The sequence below is a fragment of the Carassius auratus genome, unplaced genomic scaffold (genome assembly GCF_003368295.1).
Source record: "Carassius auratus strain Wakin unplaced genomic scaffold, ASM336829v1 scaf_tig00214400, whole genome shotgun sequence".
Classification (NCBI taxonomy): domain Eukaryota; kingdom Metazoa; phylum Chordata; class Actinopteri; order Cypriniformes; family Cyprinidae; genus Carassius; species Carassius auratus.
Genome location: NW_020527643.1, coordinates 742,587 through 764,183, shown reverse-complemented (window position 1 = coordinate 764,183; position 21,597 = coordinate 742,587). Strand labels below are relative to the sequence as shown.

General features: G+C 37.1%; 2 protein-coding genes across 4 annotated transcripts in view; one reads left to right on the top strand and one right to left on the bottom strand.

Annotated features, from left to right (window-relative positions):
- The window catches only part of angpt2a (angiopoietin 2a), a 38,876-nt gene extending 32,585 nt beyond the window's left edge, over positions 1-6,291 (top strand). For both annotated transcript variants that reach the window (XM_026257632.1, XM_026257633.1), the window contains one exon: positions 2,511-6,291. In XM_026257632.1, coding sequence (XP_026113417.1) covers positions 2,511-2,671 — 161 coding nt within the window. In that variant the 3' untranslated portion in view covers positions 2,672-6,291. The remainder of the gene's footprint in view (positions 1-2,510) is intronic.
- The window catches only part of mcph1 (microcephalin 1), a 111,361-nt gene that overhangs the window by 74,967 nt on the left and 14,797 nt on the right, over positions 1-21,597 (bottom strand). For both annotated transcript variants that reach the window (XM_026257630.1, XM_026257631.1), the window contains 3 exons: positions 14,910-14,947; positions 11,904-12,066; positions 11,688-11,765 (listed from right to left, as the gene is read on the bottom strand). In XM_026257630.1, the coding sequence (XP_026113415.1) occupies positions 11,688-11,765; positions 11,904-12,066; positions 14,910-14,947 (279 nt within the window). The remainder of the gene's footprint in view (positions 1-11,687; positions 11,766-11,903; positions 12,067-14,909; positions 14,948-21,597) is intronic.

Sequence of the window (21,597 nt, the reverse complement as noted above, 5' to 3'; positions counted from 1 at the left end):
ATTAATAGTCGATAAAAGAAGCAATCGATTAAAGTAATCAATGGTCGATTAAGCTATATAATTGTGGGCTGCATGTGGCTCATTACGACGGTGTATAAATGCATCATCATTTATAAATGTACATTTATAAATGTACATTAAACTTTAAAAGTACATTAAAATAAAAACAACACAAAGTTCTTCAACATGGAAAGCAATAATTTAGTAATTAAGTAATTTCCCCAGATAATTTTTCATATTGCAGGGCTTTGCAGGGCTGCATGTCACAGGACACATAGGCTATTTATTCCTACAACTTATTAATTAGTTTCAACGGTTTATTAATGTGCGGCAAATTTCCATGTTGCAATAATTTTTTTCCTTAAACAACCCATGCTTTAACTAAAACTAAATAAAAAAAAAATAATAAATTGAACGAATTCTTAATTCATGGCCAAAACAAATGTGCATCGTTCACAAGTATGTCATGGACATAACTAGCCTAGGCAACAGGTTTTCAAGCCCTGGGAAAAAATTAGATGCTTTAAGGAAAATATATTGTCTATTTAAGTAATAGGCCTAAAATAAAAATAACAATTTGTTCTCATTAAAATATATATAATAAATACATACATATATATATGCATATATGCGTGAGAATATAGTTCCCAGTATTTATACGATTAAAAATGGTCTCGGTCTCATATAGCCTTGTTATTTGTAGACACTGTGACTATACAGATCACAACATGTAAATAGGAAAATGTTTGCATTATTTTGTCACTTATTGGGATTACTATGCTACCATTATCCATTTACATCCAGTCTTTGTGCTAAGCTAGGCTAGCGGAGAGTGCGTCAAATAACACTTACAGAACGCACAGAAATGAAAAAGGTATGTATGGACTTATCTAACTCTGGGGTATACTGTGAATAAGCTAAAGTCCCAAAAAGTCGGAGTGTTCCTTTAACACATGATCCTTTAGAAATTAATATAAATATTTTGTAATAACAATATACACTACTGGTCAGCAATTTGGCGTCAGTAATTTTTTTCTTTCTTTCTTTTTAAAAAAATAAAATCAATACTTTTATTCAGCAAGGATGTGTTAAATTGATAAAAAGTGAAAGTAAAGAAAATATATTATTAGAAAAAAAAATATTTTGAATAAATCCAGTTCTTTTTAACCTTTTATTCATCAAATATATTAGACAGCAGAACTTTTTCCAACACTCATAATAAATCAGAATATTGGAATGATTTCTAAATGATCACGTGATAGACTGGATGTTACATGTGACAATGAAGGCTGGAGTAATGATGCTGAAAATGCAGCTTTGCATCACAGGAATAAATCATTTTTTTTTTAAACTATATTCAAATAGAAAACTATTATTTTAAGTTGTAATAATATTTCACAATATTACTGTTTTTTCTGTATGTTTGATCAAATAAATGCAGGCTTGATGAACAGAAGAAACTTTTCAAAAACATTAAGAACTGTAATGCTTCCAAACTTTTTGTCTGTACTGTGTATATATATATATATATATATATATATATATATATATATTTATTATATATATATATATATTTATTATATATATATATATATATATATATATATATATATATATATATATATATATATATATATATATATATGCATATCCAAAATAATTAAATTAAACTAACAGGTTAAAAATGTGTGGTGCTCCATAAATAAGCTCACAGAAAGGAAAGGATTACAATGTTTACCGTTACAGTTTAAATGCGAACCGTTTAAAATTATTTAAAACGTCAAAGTTTTTGCCGGATTGATGGCTCAATCTGTCTGAAAATATTTAAATGTAAACACCTTAATCGATCCGAATGAGCTCGATTGGAATGAAATTTCAATCAGATTGAAGGGGGTGTTTTATTCCTCTTTGAGTGTGCATGTAAACACTCAATCGGATTGAACCACGAAACTGAAAGGAATGCGCATGTGTAATGACGCAGAAATAATAATGACGTATGACGCACGGAACAAGCAGTTCTTCCTTCTAAATAAGGTGTATAAATGCATGTCCTGTCATTATGAAACTCTCCTTTCTAATATCCATGTAATGGAACTAATATCCATAAATGGATAAATTCTGTTGTTAAAAAAACAAATAATGAAACCATGTAGGACAGTGGTTATTATGTGCAAACAGTGAGCAACTCTATATCTGTGTAGTGTGCTCACGTAAAAAACTAAAACAAAGCATGAACACATGCACCCCCATAAACAATCAAGCCTAGAAAAAAAAAACACACAAAAAAAAACTGTAAACCACTACTTTTGAATCATGTGTTTTCCATCACCTTTTGATATGTTTCCCCTCAAAGGCTGAAAACACAGTTTATACAGTGTGTGGAGTTTCTGTAACTGTCCAAAAGACCTAGTTTTTGAGTCTGGAGTATGTTTACGGCCAACGTTTTGTGTTGTCACAATGCACAGTTTTCATGTCCTAACCTAAGAATCCATTTTTGTTGTATCATATAGGTTGGTGGTTTGATGCCTGTGGACCATCTAATCTCAATGGCGTATATTACCAGCAAGGGCAGAACACCAATCGCTTTAATGGTATCAAATGGTACTATTGGAAAGGTTCGGCATATTCACTAAAGGCCACCACTATGATGATAAGACCATCGAACTTCTGAGCCTCTACTTTTAACGCACAATAATTACTGATGCCACTGCTTTTCTTTTCCTGTAAGGAAAATTTTGGTGGCTTGACTTTCATGCACCTCTGATAAATGATTATTATTAAGTAGATCAAGCACTTGAGAAAAAGCAAAGTTAAATAGCTAATCACCTGAACATAAAAACATGGCTTACAACATAATAAAATGGAGCTTAATCAATGGACATTTTTTGTCGAAATGGAAGTATAAATACTTGCTGTTAATTGAAGACAATAATTGAAGAATAACAGTTTTAAAAGGGAACACCACTGTAAATGGAATTACCTTGATGCTTCAAATAATTTCTAAAATGTATATAGATAAATATAATTAATTATTATTTTCTTATTGTGCTTATTTTATTTTTTATTAATATATTGTAAACAAAATTACAGAAATGTATGTATTTTCAATGTAACCATGGTACAATTTAAATGCATCATGCTGAGGACATTCTTTACAATTGTCTTACAAATTGTTAGTCTACAAAGCTGTTGTTTACACATGGTTTAGTGCTTTTGAATTTCTTAACTGTGGGCATTTGTGGAAAGATGACCAGACTCCACAGCACTCCTGAAAGGTTGTTCCAAATTAAAATTGCCATAATTTACTCACCTTGTGTTATTCCAAATCCATATGACTTTCATTAATCTATGAAAAAACAAATGAATATACTTTTCTGTGTTTTTGTTTCGTAAGCTGAAACAACAGCTCTATATATTTAAAGACCAATGAAGTAGCAAATCACTTTTTCACTACAGGTACATTCAGGTTCTCTCCACCTTTTTCCTGAATGCTGAAGTCTTGTCCAAATACACTCAAAACAGATGGGTGCTCATTTTACATACAGCTCCCGATTGGGTGAAGTTCTTTTTTAACATAAACGCAGACCATTGGAGACAGTCGACCAAGTATGTCACAATTCACAGAAATTTCAAAGATCCAAAAATGCCAATTAAACATTTTCAACCCTTGAAAACTACAGTTGGTGGACAACCTAAATGGGTATTACCGCTGCACGTACCGCCGCCGCAGTGCCGCGGCATTAACTGCAAGTCAGACGCGGGTTAAAATCATTCACAAAAATACTGCCAGGTGGAGCAAAGGGACAAATTGCGAACTGGATGTAATTGTAAGATGAGATAAAAGGAGGAAGTAAAACAACAATAACATTATGATATAACATTGTAACATCCTTAAAGACCATTAGAACATTTACAGTGAGTTAATTTCAGTCTACACATTAAAAATTTAAAGACCTTTACTCTTAAGGCTCTTATGCATGCTATTGTTATGAAACAGTAATTATATATGACCAAGAATTAACCAAGAATATATATTTCTTCAGATTCCATTTGCTGAGTGAAACGAGAACAGTCCAGTATTTACAAATAATTCTTATTAACTGTTATTATTCTTGATTTTTCAAACTGCTAACACTTTAAAACTAGCTACATTTTTTACTATGCCTTCACTGTGTGACTTAAAATTTTTAATTGTGACTTTGATCGTGCTGGTGCCTCACGTGCACATATTCTTTGGAAACAGCAGCTTTTCACTGAGCAGCAGTGCACTGGCATAATTTTGCTCATTATGACTTTTTTCCATCACGCAACATCACGAATATGGAAACGTTTGGATTTCTCCCGAATGAGAGAGATAAGCCCAACCTTACCTTGTTTCGCCTGAAATTATTTTTAACTATTGTTTGTTGTTGTTTATAAGCCTATTATATACTGAAATTATATATTTTAAACTTGTTCTGTTCTGATAAATTTGTTAAATTTAAAGGATTTGTTGTAAAGTAAACAAAAACTATCCTGTTGGCACATTACAACAATATCAGGCCTGCCGTTATAATTTCTGAATGTAATAAAATGCAACCTGCCTCCCGCGATGCTCAGCTGTGGACGATTTGAGAATGTTTGATATAAAGGTTGCAGTCACATTTTATACAGGAATTGTTCATTAAATATATATATAATATTAATATATAAATTAAAAGATAGTTATTTTTATGCTAACATGCAATCAAGGTCTTTGGATACTGTACAAGAAACAAGTTAATTTAAGCTATTTAACATGCACTGACATTTTACCGTTTCAACTTATAAACTCATTGAGATTTTAAAGTCAGTTTAATAGTAATGAAAATCAAGTTGAATATTGTATTAAGAAAGGTTTTAATTAGTTTTAATTTATTTCTATGAATTAATAATATGTTATCATGACTTTTTCAACATGTCATTTTTTTATGACCTATATTCGTTTTCCATTTCGGAGACCAAGAACCCACTTTTTTTTTCTTTTTTAAATCTATTAATCGCTCACATACCTCTAACAACAGTAATTTTTATTTTTTTTCATTATTATTATTATTCATGAGGAACGCTGTCAGGGGAGTCACATTATCATTAGAGTTGCAAATTAACTCAGAAATGGAAAATAAGGGCTAAGGAGATTCTTCTTTTAAGAGATTCTTAATTTTATTCTTTGTTTATAATGTTTATTCTTGTAGAAAATAAGTGTGTATTATTTAAGAAAATAAGGGAAAGAATAAGGGACTATCCAAATATTTGTAATGTGCTATAGGCCTATATCTGCTTGGAGTTAAAAAGTTATCATATTTGTTTTGCTTCACCCATTTATGTAGGCTACAATTATTCTAAAAATAAAAGTAAATAGTCATAAAAAATGCCATCGACCTGAATACATTTTACCATTATAGAATTGGGGTAATTTAGAAGTTGAAAATGAAAGCATGACAACTGAAGGTCTATGAAACATTTATAGGATGCATTTTTTTAAACAATGGCACTTAAAGTTTTCAAATAAAATATTATTTCGACCATATAGCACGTGAATAAATAAAAATTTTTTTTACTCTATTTAACAGCATTAGCTTCATGAAATACATCTTCCTTCAGGTAGACTGAATGTTTTCCTGCCTTCCTAAATGTTGGTCTCATGATCAATAAGTTGTATTTGCCTCAAACTGAAAGTCAAACGGCGGATGGTGAAGCTGCGTCAGTGAGCGGAGTCCCGCGCGGTGTGAGGCGTGTGAGTCCGCTTGGTCTTAAAGCCTTAATCAAGTGCATACGTTCACAAATAATTATTTTTGCAAATATTATGATTAATTATCAACTGATAATTTGTTATTATTTTGATCTAGTGAAAATAATAATATGGGCTGCAAGAAAATAATGAACACAAACAGTAGGGCTGCTGTGAGTGCAGCATATTTCAACCCAGTAACATGACAACACACCGTTCCTCACAGACAAAAAACAGATCAAATTCAGTTCAGCTGGAGGGGGCTGGGGTTTTGGGGGTAGTTCTGTATTGATTTTGGGGGTTGGTAATAAAGGTTTGAATTTTTTGCCCTTTCATATTGACAGTGACTTATGAGGGTTTCAAACAGGTTTTAGGACATGGTTTTAAAACAACTTTAAAGAAAGGTTTGATCCACTTCTTAAAGAAAGATGAAAATTCTAAGCTTCCTATCACTGTTTATAAGTCCTGTACAACAGGTTTAAATCCATCCAAGGTTAAAAAACATTGTCATTTTATCAAAATATCATTTTAAAATTACCTAAATTCTCAGAGATCCCCAAACGGTTCGCGCGAAGCTGTTCAAAAGATTCAGTTTCCTTAAACCCCACCTTTCGGTAGTATACTGTGTTCTGATTGGTCAACTGTCATGATGCTATCACACCAACTGCTAACCAGAGCGTCTGTGTGGGGGGTGGGGCAGGTCAGAGTTCCGTTTCTCCCAAGACGGTAGGCGGAGATTATTATTATTATGCAAAGTGTTCTAGTGACGTACATAGAGATGGGCAAAAGATTTGAAATCTATAACGGCTCGTTTCAGTGATTCAGAGTCGACTCCTTACTTTAGAAGCCAATAACTTTATAAATCGTGTACTTTTTGGTTTAATTACTTTGCACATTATTTACAATGATGGACAGCTACATCAAACACTGTAATACAGGTAATTTTTGATTTCCCATCTGTGGGAACTTGAATAACATTTAATCAGTCCATTCTTTAGAGTTTCAATGATTTAGCTAAATCGTGCAGGTTTAATTTATTAGCTTCTTGTTTTAATAAGGGCTATATAATGGGAGCGAAATTATATAATGCATCACGTTTTACTAAAATAAACAAAATAATGAATAAAACATGCAAGCCTACAATAACAATAATAATTATGATAATACATAGGCTACATACATAAAATTATTGTATTTTAAATTTCTGTCACTTCTGGAATGATGGCTATGCCCCTGGTGGAACAAAATATTAACTTATACATAATATTTTAAAGCTCTTTTTTTTTTCTTGGCTTATATTCATTTTTAGGCAGCCATGTCATGCTATAGCACCATTAAGCTAGCATCTAACAATGGACAAAAGGTATTTTATTTAATTTTTTTCTAGCCCATGTTTCTCTAACCATAAAGGCTGCTGTGTAATTAACCCACGAATAAGCACTTAAAGAATTTGGGGGCAGCATTTAAATAATCCTGTGAATGCACTTAAAGAGTTCAAAATCGAATCGTTATATTAGAATCTGATTTAATTGTGAATCAAATTGTTCTGAATTTTAAAAAAATCATTCTTGAATCGAAAACCAATGAATCGTGAATCGAATCCTACCCAAAGATTCACAGCCCTAATGGTTAGAAGTAAATGTTTTAATTTAAGGTTTTAACCCAATTTAAAAACAAAAGCTAAACACTTTTTGTCAGTATGTTTGTATCGAATGTAGGCTACTCACTGTGCAGTTACTGCTTCAGTTCTCTCTTCACAGCAGTTCAGTAAGTGTACTGTTTGAGTACATTAAATACTCTGGGATATTGGTTTGTTTTAACTCAGAGGGAGTGTCAGCCACATTTAAAAAAAGTTAACATCTTAAGTCATTTGTGGATTAATGCTTATGTGAACCGTTTCAAATAATTCAGTTTGATTCGGTGAACTGTTTGAAGAAGATCCGGTTACATCGAATGATTCATTCGTGAACCGGATATCACTACACTGCAGTGTTTTGAAATCTCACAACAGACCGGAAGAGAAGACCATGCTGAATAAAGTTGTAGTTTTTTATATTTTTGGACCAAAATGTATTTTTGATGCTTCAAAACTGACCCTCTAATGTCACATGGACTACTTTGATGATGTTTTTCTTACCTTTCTGGACACGGACAGTATACCATGCACACAGTTTCAATGGAGGGACTGGGAGCTCTCGGACTAAATCTAAAATATCTTAAACTGTGTTCCGAAGATGAACGGAGGTCTCACGGGTTTGGAAACAACATGAGGGCGAGTTATTAAATGACATAATATTAATTATTAGGTGTACTAACCCTTTAAAAGTTAATTACCTGAAAGAACACGATGAGTATCAAAAGTCTGTTTATAATGCAAAACAGGCAAGACCTTCATATCCCTCACTCAACCATGGGTGAAATCTGTCATTCTGTCACGTTTTGTACTGGATGACATGCCATTTTCTGTTGTGTAAGACCAAGGTTTCCACCATCTAATGGCACACATGGATCTGCGATACACACTGCCCAGCAGACGATACTTTTCAGTTGTGGCTCTACCCAAAATCCACAATGCTTTGTCAGCTCATGTTCACAGTCTACTTAATACATTAGTTTTACCACTGCACTGATGTGAGCCCAATATCTATGTGGAGTCTGACGGTCCAGTATACAGATGCCTATTTGGAACAACAGAAAGTTCTCTTGCACAAGAATTCTCTGGTTCACATACAGCATCTGCACTTGTCATGGCTTTTGACAAAATCCTTAAAACCTGGAACATTTCCAAAAGCAAAGTGCATGTAATTGTGCGTGATAATGGTTGCTCTCAGCGCAGTGTAACTGACATAGTAGCGACTGGAAGAAAAATAGTTGGCTATTTAAAACATTCAATCCTCGCATACTAGGGCTGCACGATTCTGGATAAATTGAGAATCATGATTTTTTTTTTGGTCTCATATGGAGATCACTATTCTCCTACGATTCTTTTATTATTATTATTATTATTATTATTATTATTATTATCGTCATCAAAAGTATATAAATTAATACTTTTATTTTGCAAGGATTATTTAAATTTATCAAGTGTGACAAAGACATGACATAAAATATTATATTTCACAAATTTTGTTCTTCTGAACTTTCTATCAAAGAAACCTGAAAAAAGTCTACTCATCTGTTTTCAGCATAATAATAATAATAATAATAATAATAATAATGTTTTTTGAACAGCAAATCATCATACTAGAATGATTTCTGAAGATCATGTGACACTGAAGACTGGGGTAATGATGCTGAAAATACAGCTGCACATCACAGAAATTACATTTTAAAATTCACTCAAGTAGAAAGCAGTCATTTTAAATTGTAAAAATGTTTCAAAACTTTACTGTTTTTGCTGTACTTTGGATCAAATAAATGCGGGTTAAAATCTTATGGTTCAAAACTTGTACCCATAATTTGTTACCCAAATAAAATGGACAAACAGTAAGTCTTTGAGAAGGGGTTAATCAAGCTAGGTGGTGCATTAGAAAAGGGGCTCATCTCCTGTTTCCAAAATGCATCACAAAGTGCTTGAAAAAGCTGTAAACTAATTCCACATTGCACAAGGTACAAACAACCTTACGCCTGTTTCACACATACCGTATTTTTTCGGATTATACGTCGCACCTGAGTATAAGTCACATCAGTTCAAAAATACGTCATGATGAGGAAAAAAACATAAGTAGCACTGGACTATAAGTTTTACTCTGTAGTTTACTCTGTAGAAATATTACTCTGTAGTTGAAAAGACCGTTTGTGAAGATGTTTTTTTAACCAAACATGCTAACTACTCTCTCTGTGTCAGCGGCAGTGCGAGCACGGATTTGAATGATCCGGTAAGACTTTGTCAAAGGTTTAACAGACTCTGGGAAACATTGTCTTTTAGAAAAGAGATCGAAAGGGTGTCTGAATCAAGATCGCGATCTTTTAACGATTAATCGTGTAGCTCTATCGCATACTCCCGACTTCAGAATAGGCAGGCACAGCTGGGCAATCTAACGAAAAGGCTACAACAAGATTTCCAAACTTGATGGGAAAGCACATATTATACAACATGACTGGATTTTGAGATTCCGTCCGCGTTTTCGGTTTCGTGGAAATCATAGCGATGTATACGTCAAGAACAGGGTTGACTGGGTACTTGGTACCACCAGTACTTAAAGGGGGGGGGGGGTGAAATGCTATTTCATCCATACTGAGTTTTTTACACTGTTAAAGAGTTGGATTCCCATGCTAAACATGGGCAAAGTTTAAAAAATTAAGTTGTACGTTTGAAGGAGTATTTCTGTTCCAAAAATACTCCTTCCGGTTTGTCACAAGTTTCGGAAAGTTTTTTTCGAGTATGGCTCTGTGTGACGTTAGATGGAGCGGAATTTCCTTATATGGGTCCTAAGGGCACTTCTGCCGGAAGAGCGCGCGCGTGCCCGTAGAGCAGAGCAGAGACATTCACCGATCAGAGCGAGAGCGTCGCGAAATGTCACAAAAGGAGTGTGTTTTTGGTTGCCAGGGCAAGACAACCCTGCACAGATTACCAAAAGAAAAACAGCATTAAGGGACCAGTGGATGGAGTTTATTTTTACAGAGCATCAAAGGAGTTGTGCAAGTGTTTGTGTTTGTTCCCTGCATTTCAAAGATGCTTGTTTTTCAAACAAGTCCCAGTTTGACGCTGGATTTGCACATCGTTTATTTCTTAAGGATAATGCAGTCCCAACAAAAAAGGGTTAAAGAGTAAAACTGCTTCAAATATCTCTGTGTTGTTAATTTAGCTATCGGCGCGTAAGCACATCAAGTAAACAACATGCGATGTTGTCATCAAACTGGACTTTCCACATGTACAGCTTAAAAAAAAAAAAAAAAAGACGACAAAGTGGAACTTAGTCATTTTCCAAAACCGCTAAGCAAATATATACAGTTTCAGTACATACCACATAAAGACGTCGTTGCTGATGCTGCTCTTGTTAAATTTCAGCCTCTGGATCTGATTCTGGATCATAAATATACGCTGAATCTGACTGTTAGCCATGGTTTGTTTTGGTTGGTTTTGTCCTCACGGTAATGTCACAGCTTCCAAATGCTCTCAACGCAAAAGCCTACTGGCGCTCGTGATTCTTTAGCTCCACCCACACGTCACGCCTCGAGGCGCTCGTGTTTTTCCGGGAAAAATCGGTACAGACTATATTTCTCTTATGAATATAATAAAACTAAAGACTTTTTGGAGTTATGAAGGATGCAGTACTACTCTATAGGTACTCAAGATTAACAGAATATTGAGTGAAAACGAGCATTTCACCCCCCCTTTAAAGAAACCTGGTACTGTGACATTTTAATTTTTTAGTACCGACTTGGTACTGAAGTACTGGGTTTTTTTGACAACACTAATCAGTACATACCTGTGTACATACAGTGTCTTAATAATCATACTTTTAAAACAATATACAGAAAATCAAGAATTTAAAAGCAATTACTGTGTTGAAACAGACTCTCAAAATTAATTGACTTATTTCGATTTCTTCTGCCACATGTACGGCTGTATCTCACTTTTCTTGTTAAACACTTGCCATCTGGAGTATCAAAACATATGACATGCTGTAAAGAAGGTGTGGATATGGTGCAACGCCCATATGAGTTATGGAGGTAACGCCCCTTGAAATTGATGAAACTGTTATACACTACCATTAAAAAGTATAGGATAAAAGACGATGAGACGATATAAAATATTTTTCTTTTTTAAATATCTTCTAATGAAAAAAAAAATAATCCTAACAGCTGTGCAGTATATTTACAATTACTTTTCAGCCTTAGTGTCAAGTTATGTTTAGTTAATGTGTGGGGGGAAACTCTACATTTTTAACAGGTTTCATGGAATTCACTATATTATAGAAATGCGTATACTTACAGGTGCAGCAGGGAAATGATCAGACAGCTCATAAGGCTCTTCAGGAACCCACTGCCTATGCTCCAAACACCACAGAATCTGCACAAGCAAGCAAAAAAATTATAAGGCACAACAGCATATTAGCTAACACCTAAATCTCTACAGTACGGTATTAAATACACTTTAGAAAAATGTATATATATTGAAAGAAAAAAATGCACAGAAAGCTATACACACCCATTCAAAGGAGAGGATCCAGCAGCCACGTGCAATGCCTAGCAAGATATTAAGGGTCCGTCGTGGGCTGCCGGACACCACATGAGTGGTGCTTTCACACACATTATCCACCACTGTAAAACCACCCAGATTTCTGACCAGCTGGAAGACTACCTCCTGCTTCCTAAATACAAACATACAAATATCATAAACTCCATGTTTGAACAAAAGGTTTGAACCATATGACATGCAAATAATATTTAATAAAATCTGCATACCCACAGTATTTCTAGCAAAAATAACAATATTTTGATATAAAACATTACTGTAGCATAGAATTACTCACAAAATGATGTATATTTTTCGATTTAGATTTTCAATGTATATTTTTCGGGAAGTCGTGGTCTAGTGGTTAGAGTTTGACTCCTAACCCTGGGGTTGTGGGTTCGAATCTCGGGCCGGCAATGCCATGACTTAGGTGTCCTTGAGCAAGGCATCGAACCCCCAACTGCTCACCGGGCGCCGCAGCATAAATGGCTGCCCACTGCTCTGGGTGTGTGTTCACAGTGTGTGTGTGTGTGTGTGTGTGCGAGCGCACTTTGGATGGGTTAAATGCAGAGCATGAATTCTGAGTATGGGTCACCATACTTGGCTGAATGTCACGTTACTTTCGTCACCTTCACTTTATGTCAGATTACTGCATGTGGGCTGGACAAAGATTGGTAAAACCTCTAATATTTGATGTAATAAGAGGGAAAAAAATAGCACGATCATTTGCAGTTTGTGATGGGGTAAGGAATGGGTTAAATAGCAAATGCTTTTTTTTAATGATTATTTATTTTAAATAAATATAATTTTATTCATACCTTTCATATATTTTAAATGGCTATTGTCACTGACTGTGTCATTTTAAGAGCAGGATCATTCTGTAGGCTATATTCGGTATAGGTAATGATTTCATTTTAAAAGAATATTATAAATAAATACAGGATGCATCTAAAAAAAATAAATAATATAATAGAAAAGGTCTTTATTTTTTTAAATTAAAAAAAAAAAAAAATCAACTTTTCTTGTATTCTAGATTCATTGCACACAAACTGAATATTTCAAGAGTTTTTTTGTTTTAATTCTGATGGTTACAACTTGGAGCTTAGGGAAATGTAAAATTCAGTTGTGTATACTTCATTTTGAGCTTGATTAATTTTGAGTATAAAATATATACAGAAGGTCACTGCTGAAAGGGCTGGCTGTTCAGAGTGCTGTATCAAAATATATTCATAGAAAGTTGACTAAAAGGAAAAGATGTTGTAGGAAAAGGTACACAAGCAACAGGGATGACCACAGCCTTGGGAAGATTGTCAGGAAAAGCCAATTCAAGGACTTGTGAGAGCTTCACAAGGAGTGGACTGCAGCCAGAGTCAGCGCATCAAGAGTCACCACGTTCAAACATCTTCAAGAGAAAGGATACAGCTGCCACATTCATAGAACCAAACCACTCCTGAACCAGAAAAAAATGTCAACTGGGCTAAGGAGAAAAAGAACTGGACTATTGCTCTGGTCCACAGTCCTCATTTCAGATGAAAGTAAAATTTGCATTTTATTCGGAAATCTGGAAGACTGGAGAAGCACAGAAACCGAGCTGTTTGAAGTACAGTGTGAAGTTTCTGAAGTCAGTGATGATTTAGGGTGCTGTGGCATCTGCTGGTGTTGGTCCATTGTGTTTTATCAAGTCCAAAGTCAATGCAGCCATCTACAAGGAGATTTTAGAGCACTTTATGCTACCATCTGCTGACAAGCTTTATGGAGATGCTGATTTCATTTTGCAGCTGGACTTTAGCACCTGCCCACAGTGCCATAAACACTTCCAAGTGGTTTGCAGACCATGATATTACTGTGCTTGATTGGGGCAGCCAACTCACCTTACTTGAACCTCACAGAGAAACTATGGGGTATTGAGAATAGGAAGATCAGTAACACCGGACAAACAATACAGAGGATCTGAAGTGCCCTATTAAAGCAACCTAGGCTTCAATAATGCCTCAGCAGTGCCACAGGCTGATCGCCTCCATGCCAGACCGCATCAAAGCAGTAATTTGTGCAAAAGGATCCCCGAACAAATAATGAGTGCATAATTAAACCTGCTTTGGAGATCTTGAACATTTCTATTTAGTAAATCTTCTTTTTTTTTTTGATTGATCTTTGAGAAAATATTCTAATTTTTTGAGTTACTGAACTTTTACATTTTTCTAAGCTGTAAGTCATAACCAAAATACTTTTTAATTAAATTACAAAAAATAAAGATCTTTTCCAAGATATTCAACTTTTTTTGAGATGCATCTGTATTCTTTTATTTTGATCAACAGTACAACAGATACACATTAACACATTTCTGATTATTTCTTGTTCAAAATAGTCATACATAAATTAGAGTCATTGCAGCAGTTGTAATTGTTGCTTGCAGCTATATTTTACATTTATTTTTGCATTTACTTTTGAATACTTTAGCAAGTTCATATCTGATTTGTTGGGTAGATAATAAAACAAAAACAAAACAAACAAAGTATTTAACAATGCATCTAGTTCCATATTAAGCATATGGGTAATTTACAGTATTAAGAACAAATTCAAAATAAACTGCTGCATCCAAATAGAGGAGTGTGATTAATTCAGTCATCAAAGTTTCACTTAAATGGCTGATTAATTCCAAACAAATGCAGTCATTTTGATAGGGACCCAAAAAAGAAGACAGTTTTATTTGTGTATCCTTTAATAGCAACATGACTAGTTAACTCATTGTGTTGTAAAGAAACATTAAGAGTACAACTTCTAAATGAGAGTGTAATATGCCAGAGTGTAATAAGGGTGATGATATATCTGTGCTAAATGTATTCTTAGCCATGTATTTTCAATCACTGTGAGAGAAAACTGACTTTTTTTTTTATGTGAGTGATTTACAAGCGGGTGGTTATATCCATGCAATACAATAGCTAGCTTTATTATTTCCAGAATAGTCACACATATACTCACTCAGTGGGCATGCTTGTCATTACCAAGGATCTATTTTTCTGTAGAGACAAACAGAAAAAAAAAACCCTGAAAGATTAGATATGAATTTTGCAGTTCATTTCTTTTTACAAATACATTCAATGTTATTAAATGGCATTTAACTAAACATTTATTATCTCAGACACATGTACTATTGAGCTCCTGTTTTGTTGGAGAGAAGCATAAACCAGTAAACACATGCCGGATATCTGCATATTTGGTGAACGAAGAGGAAATGAAACCAAGGCCATATGGGAGGGGAAGCAGTTGAGAGCACCTTTTCATCCGTCCCTTGTACCCTGGCTTCAGTACAACAGATCCGTAGTACAAACACATGAATTGCCTTCCTCTTTATTCCCCTACAGGAAGTTGGGGTTTACATCCATCAGTGAACAGGGCAGCTAAAACAGGTTCATACATAACATGTTTACCAAGATGCTTTCTGACACCATGACACAAATATGTGACCAGGTGCAAGCAGATATTATGGTCAACAGAAGTCAAATGACATTGCTCGTAAAATATGATGTCAGACTGTTCGAGAAAAGCAAAGACAATTCTGTGCTTAAAAAAAAAGAAAAAAGATTGTTGTAGCTTACTGTACATTACAAATAACATGCCTGCAAATTTGAAAGATGTTAAAAAGGTGAATTTTACAAATTTAATCATAGGGTCTGGGGGCATTTATTTCATTTATAAAATGTAAAGCATATCATTCTAACTAATTACAAGGTAATTATATTGTGATCTAATGACTTTTCACTAAATATAATTTATTTTAAGGATTTTTTTTTCTTACTAAAATTTTACAACTCAAATATTTTACTCAAATATTACAACTTTCAACTTTAATAAAATATAATAAACACAAAGTTTATAATTGTTATTACTGTTAAGTAAATTATATCTTATATAAAACTGGTATTGAGAAATGGTCCGTATGATAATTATGGAAATTTATCAACAACTTCAGTGCAGGCTACATTTATATTTATATTTAATCATTTAGCAGATGTTTTATCCAAAGCGACTTACAAATGAGAAAAATCAGACCAACTAGAAAACAACAAAAGTATACAAGTGCCATACGTAAGTGGTAGTATTAGTTGTTCAAGTGCTGGCGAAAAAGATTAATCTTTAGCTGTTTTTTTTTTTTTTTAAATGGATAAAGGCTAAGCTGTTCGAATTGCGATTGGGAGGTCATTCCTCCTGCTGGGCACAGTCCAGGAAAAGATCTCTGAGAGTGATTTTGAACCTCTTTGGAAGGCACCACAAGGCACCATTCACTTTCAGAACGCAAGCTTCTGGAGGGCGCATAAGTTTGAACTAGTGAGTTTAGGTATATTGGTGCCGCGGCAGTGATAGTCTTGTAGGCAAGCATCAGTATCTTAAATTTGATCCAAGCGGCAACTGGTAGCCAGTGTAACCTGATGAGGAGAGGAGTAACGTTTTTTTGGTTCATTGAAGATAACCCTCAACCCAAGAGCTTGGACAAGAAGTTGGGTGGCTTGCCCTGACAGGAAGGGTCTAATCTTCCTAATGTTTTATAAGGCAAATCTGCAGGACCGGGTCATTGTAGCAATGTGGTCTGTGAAGCTTAACTGATGAGCCATCACAACTCCTAGATTTCTGGCTGTCCTCGAAGGAGTAATGGTTGACGAACCCAGCTGTATAGAGAAGTTGTGATGAAGCAATGGGTTAGCTGGAGCCACAAGCAGTTTTGTCTTAGTAAGGTTGAGCTGAAGTGGCTGGTCATTCATCCAGCTAGAAATTTCACTTAGACAGCTACCGTTGGTTCATCTGGTTGGAATTAGAAGTAGAGTTTAGTGTCATCAGCATAGCAGTTATAGGAAAAGCCATGCTTCTGAATGACAGATCATAATGGCATCATGTAGATGGAGAAGAGAAGTGGTCCAAGTACTGAGCCTTGAGGATCCCCAGTAGCAACAAGTTGTGACTTAGAAACCTCACCCATCCAAGACACCCTGAAAGATCTATCTGAGAGGTAGGACTTAAACCACAGGAGTGCAGTTCCAGAGATGTGCATCTTTCTGAGGGTGGACAGGAGAATCTGGTGATTAACTGTGTCAAAAGCAGCAAGATGAGTACTGAGGATTTTGGAAGCTGCTCTTGTCAGTTGAAGGGCTTCAGTAACCGAGAGCATGGACGCTTTTGAATCCAGACAGGTTGCTGTACAGGAAGTTGTTCTGTACAAGAAACATAGAGAGTTGGTTGAACACAACTCGCTCAAGTGTCTTCTAGTCTTCTAAAAGTGCTAAATCTAGAGATGGCTTCTTAAGCAGAGGGCTGATTATACAAGCCTGATTAAATGCTGAGGGAAATGTACCAGAGTGAAGAGAGGTGTTGATAATATGAGTAAGGCCCAATCCCAATTCTATTCTATACCCCTTCCCCTATCCTGCCGCCTACCCCTCCCCCTGGTCCCTTGAAACAGAGTGTCAAGGGGTAGGGGAGAAAATATTTCCCTAAGGATTGGGACACCACTAGTATGCAGTCACAAGTCATCATTCCTAGACTAGCTCTTACAATACACACTTATACTGGTGTGCATAGCCTTTAATTATCATTCTGTATTAATTAAGAGGGGTAGGGGAAAGGGGAAGGGCTAAGCGGTAGAACTGGGATTGGGCTTAAGTGAAGGTATGACTGAAGAAAAAACGGCTTGAAGGAGGTGAGTGGGGATAGGATCAAGTGGACAAGTAGCAGGATGACTGGAAAGGATAGGTTTGGAAACGTCCGTGGAGAGAAGGAAAGAGTAAGTATTAGTTGATATGAAGTTATCATCAGTCTGTGGTGTGGAGAATTGGTCACTGATGATTCGTCTTATTTGTGAAGAAAACTGCAAAGTCATCGGCTGTAATGTCGATGAAGGAGGAGGTGGAGGCGGACAAAGAAGAGAAGAGTGTGCGAGAGTCAGAACAGTTGTTAATTTTGTTGTGGTAGTATGATTTTTTTAGCAGTGAAGACATTTGCACAGAAGGAAGAGAGGAAAGACTAATAAGAGTTTCTTGATTTATGTCATTTTCGAGAGGTGTGGGAGCAAGTGAAATTATTGGAGAAGGCTGCGGGAATGGCATTGTCTTCAGGTTTGATCCAAGTCTCCGTTACTTCAGGCTAAATAGTTCAACCACACATATGTAACAGCGCAGACTCTCTATTTTTATAAAAGCTCCCGAACAAACATCATTATTATATTTTGATAATAGGCTATGCTACATGGAGCTAAACTCGAGACAAGATGACATAAAATATGATACACAGTTATAGAGATTTACCATGGTTATGTTAATGTTTAGTGTTGTAGCGGATCTGACACGAATCAGACAAATTAAAGAGTCAATCAGGACTGTGGTTGAAACACAAGCCGAATTCCTCAGGAAGTCATAAAACATTCTGTGCCACAAGTCCCAAGCAAGATTACCAACCAACCAACCAACTTTCACAGAACAGCTTTCAACATTAACACCACTAGAACAATGATTGGCAATTTCAATTGGAAGAAGAGATTGTCAAATTTGGCGCAATTAATTGAGATGCAACGCCGGACATCACATGTAAACCCATGAGAGTTATACACAATATCTTTAAGCACTTCCCCCACCTAGCAGAACCAGACTGAAATTCCTAAAGGGGGGTGGATGGGGGCTTTGAACCTCTGGTCTCCACAGAAATCTTTGTCAGATAATGACAAAGAAACTGTCTTTTGTACATATATATGGACCAAAATGAACTCCAAAATGACTTCTAAATGAATATCAGTCCATCGCTTAACTTTGTATTCATTTATATGTAACCCACACATTTGACAATCATGTTTAATCACTTATTGTGTATGTTTTTTTAATAACTATTGGATAGCTTAAGGATACATATTCATGTTTCATATGTATGTGCTTGAATTTGCTAGCTTGAAACAGTCATGACCATCAGTTATTTGTCAAATGTATAATATTCTTGTTATCGGAATCATGTCCAAAATCAGACCCTGCAAGAGCGGGAAAATTCGGACCATGCGCTTGATAAGATAACATATGATTTATGATACCCCCGAGCCAAGACTATATCTGATTGGTCAAGACAACATTTGAGGTGTGGCCAACAGGCCAGTCTAAATACTCAGGACACCATAAAATCTTGCTTTTAGTTTTTAGCTATGCTTCTGCTATTAGTCATGCCTGCTTTTAGTATGCTTTTAGCCGATAGCTTTGCTTCCTAGCTTTTGCTTCTAGCCATGCTTTAAGTCATCACTGTTCTTTGAGTGCGGTTCCAGCGTGCTTCGGCCTGCACGCCTGCTGCTAATTAAGCACGATGAGAAAAAACAACACCTAGTCTCATCAAACTTTACTTCTTTTCTTTTCCGTTTGAGAGTTTCGTGTTCTGAGTTAAGTTTTGTAACAGAGTTCAACTTCAACCAGCCACACAACTCTGCATCTTCAGCCAACGCCCAACCACGAGCTTCCCAAGACGTCACTTCAGCGACTACTGAACTTCCAGCCAATCAGTGACATCGGAAACCCCCTTTCAATGACAACAAAGGGACACCTTTACACAGGCAATGTACCTTCAGACATTTGTACTGGTGTATCTAATATAATTTTAACCTCATTGAGGAACTCAATCCGAGGGTTAATTAAGTGATTGATGACTCGCCATCTCACCATCTCTGCTGCGAATCTCTGTGTAGCTGCTGCGTGTGTGTGTGTGTGTTTGGCACCGCTGGCGCAGCCGCGTGTGCCGGCATGTGTGTAAAAACAGAGGGAGACTCGCACAGAGATTCACCTTTTTCTTGACTAATTTGGCCTAGGCATATATAACCTTTGTATGGCTTTTGTACATTAACACGCTTATAGAAATGTTTTATTTGTTATTTATACTAGTAGCCTATTGTGATGATTTTTTTCACAACCCAGATTTTTTGGTGCCCCCCCAAGCAATTGGTGCCCTACGCGCAGTGCGTGATGTGCCTGTGCGGAGCGCCGGTCCTGCTTGGGATTCCACATTTCCATTCTCTTAAACTCATCTTTCCCTAACTTTCGATCTTCCTGCAACTTGTGTCAATGTATGAGTGTGTGTGCTTTGTGTTAGATTAGTTTATATGTCTTAGATTTATCTAATAAAGCCTTATTCATAAACTGCCGATCTTGTTACTGTGCTAATTGATAGTGTTTTCACTATCCATCCATCCATCATCTTCCGCTTATCCGGGGCCGGGTCGCGGGGGCAACAGTCTAAGCAGAGACGCCCAGACTTCCCTCTCCCTAGCCACTTCTTCCAGCTCTTCCGGGGGGACCCCGAGGCGTTCCCAGGCCAGCCGGGAGACATAGTCCCTCCAGCGTGTCCTAGGTCTTCCCCGGGGCCTCCTCCCGGTAAGACGTGCCTGGAACACCTCCCTGGGAAGGCGTCCAGGAGGCATCCGAAATAGATGCTTTCCTCAGCTGGCTCCTCTCGATGTGGAGGAGCAACGGCTCTACTCTGAGCTCCTCCCGAGTGACCGAGCTTCTCACCCTATCTCTAAGGGAGCGCCCAGCCACCCGACGGAGAAAGCTCATTTCGGCCGCCTGTATCCGGGATCTTATCCTTTCGGTCATGACCCACAGCTCATGACCATAGGTGAGAGTAGGAACGTAGATTGACCGGTAAATCGAGAGCTTTGCCTTACAGCTCAGCTCCTTCTGCACCACGACAGACCGGTACAGCGACCGCATTACTGCAGAAGCTGCACCGATCCATCTGTCAATCTCACGTTCCATCCTTCCCTCACTCGTGAACAAGACCCCAAGATACCTGAACTCCTCCACTTGAGGCAGGAACTCTCCACCAACCTGAAGTGGGCAATCCACCCTTTTCCGACTGAGAACCATGGCCTCGGACTTGGAGGTGCTGATACTCATCCCAGCCGATTCACACTCGGCTGCAAACCGTCTGAGGAGGCCAACACGACAACATCATACGCAAAAAGCAGCGACGACATCGTATGGTCCCCAAACCGTCCACTCTCCGGCCCTTGGCTGCGCCTAGAAATTCTGTCCATAAAAATTATGTACAGAACCGGTGACAAAGGGCAGCCCTGCCGGAGTCCAACATGCACCGGGAACAGGTCTGACTTACTGCCGGCAATGCGAACCAAGCTCTTGCTCCGATCGTACAGGGACCGAACAGCCCTAAGTAGGGAGCCGCCGACCCCATACTCCCGGAGCACCCTCCACAGGATGTCACGAGGAACACGGTCGAATGCCTTCTCCAAGTCCACAAAACACATGTGGACTGGTTGGGCAAACTCCCATGAACCCTCCAGCACCCTGGAAAGGGTATAGAGCTGGTCCAGTGTTCCACGACCGGGCCGAAAACCACACTGTTCCTTCTGAATCCGAGGTTTCACTATCAGCCGAATTCTCCTCTCCAGTACCCTGGCATAGACTTTCCCAGGGAGGCTGAGAAGTGTGATCCCCCTATAGTTGGAACACACTCTCCGGTCCCCCTTCTTGAAAAGAGGGACCACCACCCCGGTCTGCCAGTCCAGAGGTACTGTCCCCAACCGCCTGCGATGTTGCAGAGGCGTGTCAGCCAAGACAACCCCACAACATCCAGAGACTTGAGGTACTCGGGGCGGATCTCATCCACCCCCGGTGCCTTGCCACCGATGAGCTTT